Raw genomic sequence first — 9,332 nt, forward strand, 5'->3', positions numbered from 1 at the left:
ACAATGGCGGACCCGGAGAGCCCGGCACCGGCGTGAAATATGAGACGCATGTGTAATTATGACAAGGTGATTGTACGTGAGCGATATCTCTGTCATAATTAACCACCCGCTGCGCCTCTGTGACACCTGCCTCGGTCTTTTGTGTGCGACTCTAACGACACACTGACAAAAGAGATGCGCGCCAATGGCTGCCTGGAAATTTTTCACAGTTCGGAAAAGTTCAAGTCATTATGAGCGTGTGAAAACAAAAAGGCGGCACCTGCAAACTGGTTTGGAAACCAGCACGTGTTTTTGACTTATTAGTGAGGAGGTATAAGTAGCAGCTCAAGTTCGGTGCGCTTGGTGCAAATTGAAGTGAAGTATGGAGATTGCTTTTGGCAAGACACAACACATCTAGATGGATGTGGACAAATGTACAAAACCCAACATTTTCAGACAGAAGCTGAAGAGAGGAGCTGCAGCTATGGACAGTATGATGATAGACAAATTAAAAAGCATGACCCTAAATACGACTTTAATATGTTAAAATCATATTTCTGTTACATTTGCAAAGAACTGACCGTGTGTGTTTGAAATCCACAGCAGGTGTCAGCGTCTGAAGTGTGTTTCCACTCATCATCTCACAGTGTAAACTCTGTCTAATCAGCTGCCATCAGCATTGGTCACAGAGGAACAGGCGGTCGGGGGGGACAGTGAACTCCTGATTGTTTCTCTTCCGTGACGGCAGATTCCTCACGCCAAACAAATCACTCTCTGCATCTCACGTGGGCGTAAGTGCAATCAAAGTGTAGCGTGCACACAAGCTTGACCCCAATCAGCCACATTTTGATGGTGTGTGATGGGTTGAGGGAAACACACACGGGTTTGAAGTGTTTTCATTCCTGCTCGACGGCGGCTCGAGGCAGATTGTGAGTCTGTGCCCGCGAGGATGAAATGAAAGGTGAGCGAGGCCACTGGATACACGACCAGTTGAAGAAACACTCTGTGGAGAGATCTCTCATCAGCCGAGTCGATTCAGCTTCCTGCTACAAACATTTGCCCTGAACCCCCCCCCCCCGTTTGTCAAAACGCAACAGCTGCGTGTTTCACTTATTGATGCTGTGGGTCCGGGAGGCCTCGCCGGAGAGTCGCTTTGGGAGGAAGGACGGTCGAGCGAGGGGTGGTGCAGCAGAACGAGCCCGAGCCGCCTCTGCCAATTGGTTTCTAATGAGCGGAAACTTCAAATATGCTTTTGAAGAGCAAGCCCCGCTTTCCAGCTCCTAACATGTCCACTGAGAAGGATTCAAACGACTTCAGAGGGTTCAGAAGCCGCGCTGGGAGCTGCTAATGGAGGTGGGAATAGGAGGGAGACAAACACAACTGGTTGCAAAAGGACAGTTTGGATTTCTCTAAATTTGCTGGTCTCTGATCTGCGCATGAGATCCATCACTCGTGGAACCGGATCAGGCCGAAGTGTTGAAAAAGAAAAAACACAAGATAGTTTAGCTGAAGAGGAGAATTCTGCTGTTTAAGATCTAGTTACTCACTGCATTTGACATTTAGAAGCTCTTTCAGAGATGAAGAGACGAGAACAACCTGTTTATTTAAACAGGTTGTTCTCTTCACTGAGGACTCTGACGTGCAAAGCTAATATTTAACATTAGCTTAGTTGTGTTATATCCTGTAAAAATGGAAAAGGTGCTGAGCATGCACTTGAATTTATCTCACTGATTACAAAGCTTTAGTGTTTTTGGTGAATTTGAAGGAGCAACAATATATATCTTTAAGTTCTTATATATATATATATATATATATAAGACCAAAGTCTGTGAAGTTAAAGTTAACGGGGGGGGGGGGGGGTCTTCTATCCAGGAACCACTGCTCCTAAAGCTCCTGATTTGAAGGACATGGTTTTCACAGGACACGTCTATGACTTGATAACAATGGAGAAGCAGCTTTCACTAAACAGCTGACAAGTCACAGTTATTCACAGCGGTCACATTCTTTTTCTTGTATGGAAACGCTGAGCGTGCACTTTGTAATTTGTCATTGTGCAAAAGCTCAGGAATCCGATTTGATGAATGTTTGTTTCCAGTTGAGCTGAGAACATGATCTGACCTCTCGAGCTCATAAAATCATTTCACAACCTCAGAGGGAAATGCCCAGTGTGCAAAAATCTCATGACAAAAAAACTGCAGCAAACATCGGAGTTTGCAAAGATCAAATTTCCTTTTAGACACTTTGATATCTAAACGTTTGTCTGCAAACCGACATCTGAGAAACCCACAAACGTATCTTGCCCAGACAACACACTGTGACCGCCCCACTCGGCAGGAAGTGAGGTCAGGGCTGAGGTCACTTCCTGCACATTCACACTTGTGCGGCCTCCCAGGCTTCAGTGGGCGAGTGGCGAAACAATAGCTGCGATGGCGTGAAAGATCCTCGGCTTCTCTCCCCACACACACCTAAATACATTTGTTCCTCTCCGGAGGTGCCATCAGCGCCGGCCAGAGGCAGAAGGAGGTGTTTTGTTAAATTTAGATTGTTTGCTCCTCCGCTGTGGAGACCCTGATTGCATTTCAACACAATCAATACTGGCATATTGGATCTGAGTGAGAGGGCAATAAGAGCCAATAAGGCCTTGAGGGGGCGCTGAGGCGGATTGTCTGTCGGGGGGGCAGGAACACAGCAGAGGCCCCGGTGGAAGAGGCAACGAGCAGACAGGCTGGGAAAAGAAAACGCAGCAGTGAACAAACACAAGAGGAACCGACAACGAGTCCGAGTTAAAACACAAAAAGACTTCAGCTACACACGTGTACCTGCACAACACACACACACACACTTCTATCTGTTCCCCCCTTCATTTCCTCTCTCTTCAAAACACAACTAACTTACTCATGTGATGACGCACGCAGGTTCTCCACCCACATGCAAAACGCACATCTCAAAAATAAAACACCACAGAGCCTCAGGACGTGTTGTGTTGCCAAAGCACTGAGACGCATGATAACACTGTCGTTTATGACAAGAGCTGGAATCTCGTAGAGCTTCTCCTTTTCCTTTTTCTTTTTTTGGGTTGCTTTTCTTCGAGCCCCGGCCTCCTGACCTCTCATCTCACACAGAGAGAGCTGCAATCCAGCCGAGGAACGTGAAACTCTCTCATGGTGCCGGCCTGAGCCGCCTGAATCAAATCATGAGGCGAATATTTTTCCGAGCGAGGGGAATTGCATTTGCTGCAACACCGTACAAACACACACACACACACAGACACAGACACACACACACAGTGGAGACCGAGTTCAGTTAACTGCAATAACAAAGCCTTCAGACACAGGAAATAGTCTGCACAGAATACGAAGCATTACGAGGAAAGCTAATCTTAAGCACACTGCTCAGCGAGGGGCGGGCGGGGGGGGGGGGGGGGGGGGGGGGCGCGAAGGAGGAAGGAACCGAGCAGAAATCTGCGTTTCCTGTTGCCGAAAAAACTTTTGTCAGCAGATGCAGCCGTTTGAAGCGGAGCGAGTGGAGCCCGCTGAGCCGCGGCTCCGACATCTTCGTCTCGGCAAACGATGGCTTGGCTTTTTGCTGCCTGAGTGGCTCCACACAGCACGAGCAGAGCCCACTTGGTATGCCACTAACTGTGGATGGAGGCAGGAACAAGAGGCGGCGACACCAGTCTGAATCTGTCCTGTCAGCCTGGACGCCGGCCGATGCATATTTCATGCACTTTTCTAGAAGAGTCCACATCATTTGGCAGTAATCGCAGTGAGACGTCATCGGGAGTCTGAGCAGCGACAGGCCGGTTCGGAGGGAGGTCCGGGAATATTAATTCGGTATTTTCCGATACACGATCACCACTAGGCCGTTGATTTCTCAGAGCATCGAAACACACTTCCCTCTGAGCTCACTGTGGCCGGCCTCCCCATCTCTAATCGTGTGTTTCGGTTTGAGCACCGCAGCCACACCCTGGGCAGCGGGGATATAATGGAAATATAATGTAAAAACCAGATGACCGTGAATTCAGTCTTCAATGTCATTCTCCCTTCAATAACCGCGATTCATTTCCACCTCTCGCTCCGAGGAGCCGGGGGGGGGGGTAAATCCAGGCTCCCCCGCCATTCAAGGACTAATCTCCCCTCAGAAAGCCACTCCGGCGCGTGGCGTTCCCGCTGACCTCTCCTGCAGCTCAGTCTTATATCTGAGAGGAGCGGGGGGGTTGGTGGGTGGGGCTGGGGGGGGGGGGGGGGTGCTGCTCCTGCGTGTCACTCACCTGCTGCCACTACTACAGCTCATATTAACAAGGGGACCTGGGCTCTGGGGGTTTTGCATATAAATGATGTGTCTCGTTTCCGAGATGATATCAAGCGACGTCTGGTCCTGTGTGCTCATGTGTGTTTGTGTGTCTGTGTGTGTTTGTGTGTGTGTGTGTGTGAGCACGTCACATGTCTGCCTACCGGCTCTGATGTCAAGGGCGACAACTTTATATTTCCAGCATTTGCAACGTGCCTGCAGAGAAGAAGCAGTGCATCCCCCTTGTTTTTCAATTTTTTCATTCTGTGACAATAACATTTTGGGAAACACGATTCGTGCCACACGTCCCTGAGTCCGTTGTGCTCTTGTGTTACAATTTTCCACACCATCTACCAAGGCAATGACGAAGGCACCTTCTCGGCTCCCCCCCCCCCCGTGGGGTCATGATCTCAATATCGTACAGACTCGCCATTTTCTTGTTGTTGTGCAGCTCTCTCAGGGCTGAACGAGTAGTAGCAGAGTGACCACGAAGCGGATCCAAAACCATCCGGCAGAAGCTCTGATATTTAGTGCAGTGGGGGGGGTTAGTGATGCCTCTGCTCTTCCTTTCATCACCCCCCTCTGCAGTGAAAGGTGTTATTTCTGCCTGGTAGCTGCAGGGACGTCGGGGGGGCCGTTGGGAAGAGCTATGATCTCACACTGTAGCCGGAAATTATGACAAACATTATTCACAGAGCAGGAGTCAGAGCAAAGAGAAATCAACCAACACGAGGCCACAGAGAAGAGAAGAGGGAGATGAAGAGGAAGTAAAAACTCTGACTTCATTTTGTCCCGAACATGCTGCTGCAGAACACGGCCCTGAAGCAATCTCGTTTTGAATATGACAACGTAAATGTTCTTGTGTTGTTCTCCGGCTTTTACCGTCAATAAAACATGGTTGTTTTGTTGCTGTTGGTTGTGACACAGCAAAGTACTTTATGCAATCAGACCATATTACTTCTTTCTTCATAATATTACGAAACATAACAAGACTGTTTCAGATGCAAAAGATACGCAATCAAATGAAAATTTAGTAAATTAGCTAACACTAAGGTCTTCCTTATTTTTCAGGGAATCACAAGACTCAGACAATTAGGTGACCTGAGACCCAGAGACCACAAACAGTCACATGTGTCCTGGTAGGTTAACATGAGATACTGCTAATACATAAAGCTAAAACATTACGTAACAGTACCACAAACAGAGAAGGGTCATGTGATCAGAATGAGAGGCTACATTTTATCTGAATAACCACGAACTTCAGGCCAAAGCTGCAGGAAGAAGAAGATTGTTTATTTATTCTTTCAGAAGTTAATGAAGAAGAAGATACAGATGTTCTTTAAAACGTCAGCTTTGCTAATGTTAAATGAGGAAGTAACATATATGCAATTGTTAATTTAGAGTCTCCAATTAAAGTAAATCTCCATTAGCCTCTGTCTTTGGACTGTGACACAAACCAGCGCAGACACAGGAGAACATGCAAACTCAACACAGAAAGACGTGCATCACATTTTCTGCACTATTCTCAATTTCATAATCGTTCCGTCTCTATTAAAAACTGAGCCGGCGTTTTGATGAAAACCTCCAGAATCTTTACCTCTCACTCACGAACCTGGTTCAAGGTAATTACACCTGTGAGCCACACGCTGACCCTTCAACATGAAAATCTGCTGATGCAGTGGAACCATTCAGCCACTGGGGCTGAACTGACAAACTGGTTTCCCCAAACTCGATGAGCTCTTAGGAGAACACGCACACACACGCACACACACACAAACACACACACTTACACTTTAAGATGAACAACACAGACTCATAGACTGAGGCGTACTGACAGTGACAGAGAGACAGAGCAAGAGAAACTGATTACAGTAAGTACCAACCCCCAGCATAACACAACTTGAAGATAATAACGTGGCCGCGAGCCAAACACACACTCACACACACACACACACACAGGCACTAACACTGAGTTCAACAATAGGGAGGAACCTATCCAACCCCCACATGTGCACCAGCAGCCCCCCCGGCCCCCCCCGGCCCGCCCTCGTGTCAGGTCCCGTACGAGGGCCGATGGAACAGCCCGCCTGGCACCGCAGACACCCACGTTCCCCGGCTCCTCCATCCATCCAGTCCAGTCAGCCTGACAAACTAATGGAGACTAATCAACTGTCAGGCTGAACACGCCGCACACTACATCTCCTAGGCTTCCCGTACCACCAAACCCCCCCCCACCCCCCACCCCCGCCCCCACCCACCCCATCATTACAGCTATAACTGTCGAAGAGCTGAAGTAACAGAGCGATGGCTAAATATAGCAGCGCGGCTCCTCCCTGGCCTCCAGCACACAAACATATTCCCAGTGCACATTAATATCCATTTGCTCACCTTCACCTTAACGACCTCCGTTATAAATGTTACCTTCATTCAGTCCTGGTTCTAAACCTCATCTATGAACCAACTGTGAGGAGTCAGCGCTGAAACCAGGGTCATTGAGGCAGAAGGCTTAAAAAGTCTGAATGTTGGCAGATGACGTGGTGCTTTTACTTTGTAAATCGATATGTTCGATGGCTGTTCCCGGAGCTCAGTGAGAGTTTACAGGCAGGGAGCACAATACTTCTGATTGTTGTAACCGTCCTTTATAAATCTCAATCACATTACAATAGTGCAATAATGGAATTTACTGCTTTTTAAAAGATTTTAGTCTGCTTTCTTTTCGTATTGGATTCTGTTCTCTTGTTTGATTTGGAGAGCCAGCTGCAGAATGTCATGGGATTGAAGTGATTCTCAAAGCTGTGAGGAAGAAGAGGAACCGGGGCTCTGGTTTCGGGGGCTTTAATAAAGTAACTTTTTCTTTTAAAAACTAACAGCAGCAGAAACATTGGTTGTTTTCAGGTTCAATTACACACTTAAAGTGTATTTTCCAGGTAAACAACCTACTTTCTGTGCACATCCTGAGTTTAGGTAGAGCTCATCTCGATTTGCATCATCTAACAGCGTAAAGAAGTTGTTAGCACTGACATCAGCTTGGTCTATAAGTACAAACAAGTTGTCACATTTCATCTAAACTAACCATGCTTAGTTCTACCCTGTCCCACATGGACGTGACCTTTCCTTGTGCTGCTGGGACCTAATCCAACCTGATCTAACAGAGCCTGATCTAATATGTGACTCTAATCTCCACTTTACCCACAGTAAAAACTATTTTAATCTCTCAACTTCAAACTGTCTGTTACAAAAGCACAAAAGCACAAACAGACATGCAAACTCACACACTCCCACACGCTCACACACAAACACACATACTCAGACACAAAGAAGCCCCGGAGTCGTTAGCTGAGGTCTCGGCATCTCAGGAAGCGACGCCCACCTTCCATCTCGTAAACACCTCAGACGGAGGAGAGGAAAGAGAGGAGGGGCTTCTACCGGCCTTTTCTCTGTGTGTGTGTGTGTGTGTGTGTGTGTGTGTGTGTGTCTGTGTGCGTCGGTGGACTGATGCTATTTTTGCAAAGGAAACTGATTCATCTCCATATTTCCATGCACAGCACAGGCAGCCGCAGATTGTGTTTGGCTGTCGGTAACATCTTCACAGTGAACATGTTAGCTGTTCGGAGCTCGGATCAGAACCGCGACACCGAACAGAACCCCCCCTCCAGCCCGGCAGGCCCACCCTTCACTTTGTTTGCATCCTCTGCTCGCGGACCCGGTCCCCCATACATAATTGATGGCCACCAGCAGGATATTTGGCTTGGAGAGGGCTGCACAAATTCCACATCATTAGCACAATGTGAAAGTATTACTGACTAATTGTCAGAGACGAAAATTACAATGACTGCAGCCAGACGGGGAGCGGGCGCTAATTAACACTCCATCATTACAAGAAAAGTCCTGATGAAAATTACAGGGAAGTGCTATTATTCAGTAAACATGAGTGATGGATTTTTCTGCATGGATGTTTCTTCTGCTCAGGATATGCAGGTGTAATGGCATTTTCAGAGTGGGACCAGACAGATTAATCACAGGGGGAGGGGGGGGGGGGGACGTTATTCTGTGAAATATATACGAGGAGCCGCGGAGAGGAGATTGCTGCTCCGCTCGGGCTGCTTGCAAACTTGTGATTCACATTCGCTGCCTTATCATGATGCAGCAAAAACGGCAAAAGCCCTGAGGTGTTCATATAATTTAAACTGTGCATGTGGAAGGGGGCAATAATTTAGACTTTTTTTACAACCCCACAGCACAAATGACTGTAATATATCTGCAGGAGGCGGCTGTGGGGATTATTGATCAATAGCAACAATCGCTCGGCGGACACGTCTGGCTCGGGGACTGTGGCGGAAAATTTATAGATGGAGACAGGCCTCTGTTTTTCTTCTTGCAGGCGCGACACTAAAAAACAATGGAAGTCACAGATCTTTTTTGTTTTCTCGGCGGAGACCTTACCGTCTTTGCCGATGAGGAAGTCCAGGTAGCGGTAGGTGTAGGCCACGCCCACCTTGGTCTCCACCTGCGGCCTCTTCAGGGTGGAGTAGATCTTCCCCGGACTGTTCTCCTCCGACGTCGGCTTCATCTTGCGTAGCCCGCAGCCCATGGCTCCACGTGTGAGTCGCTCTGAGCACAGACCCTGAGAGGAAGACAGAGAGGCTCATGGTCACTCGTGGGTCTCTGAGTCGTGCAAGTTTCGGCTCTTTGCATTTTTTGCTGACAATTTCTAAAATACCTCTCTACAGTGAAATTCACAGTTAAAGAAAAAATCATGTATCATTGGAAAATGGGCAAAAACCACATAAGTGAATGTAAAGTTACTACAAGTGAGTATAAAGCACAAATATACATAGTTTATATCGTGATACACACTTGGTGTAAAAAAGTACATCAGTATTAGAAAGATATACCTAACAGAAAGGCCACAGAATAATAATAATAATTATGTACATTAATGAAAAATAGTAGTTATGCATTGACTCATGATATAATGCGTCATATTTTAGAACCTGACAACACGTGGATGAATCTGTAGAGACTATGAACACGTGTTAATATTTGCCTCTTACTCGTGCTGG

The 9,332-nt window shown here is 47.2% G+C and overlaps 1 protein-coding gene across 1 annotated transcript in view; it reads right to left on the reverse strand.

The window, feature by feature from the left end:
* Positions 1-8,890, reverse strand: part of LOC133965003 (raftlin-like) — a 72,535-nt gene extending 63,645 nt beyond the window's left edge. The window contains exon 1 of the mRNA XM_062399365.1: positions 8,713-8,890. Within this exon, the coding sequence (XP_062255349.1) occupies positions 8,713-8,860 (148 nt within the window). The 5' untranslated portion in view covers positions 8,861-8,890. The remainder of the gene's footprint in view (positions 1-8,712) is intronic.
* Between the last annotated feature and the right edge of the window lie 442 nt (positions 8,891-9,332).

The sequence above is a fragment of the Platichthys flesus genome, chromosome 11 (genome assembly GCF_949316205.1).
Source record: "Platichthys flesus chromosome 11, fPlaFle2.1, whole genome shotgun sequence".
Taxonomy (NCBI): Eukaryota; Metazoa; Chordata; class Actinopteri; order Pleuronectiformes; family Pleuronectidae; genus Platichthys; species Platichthys flesus.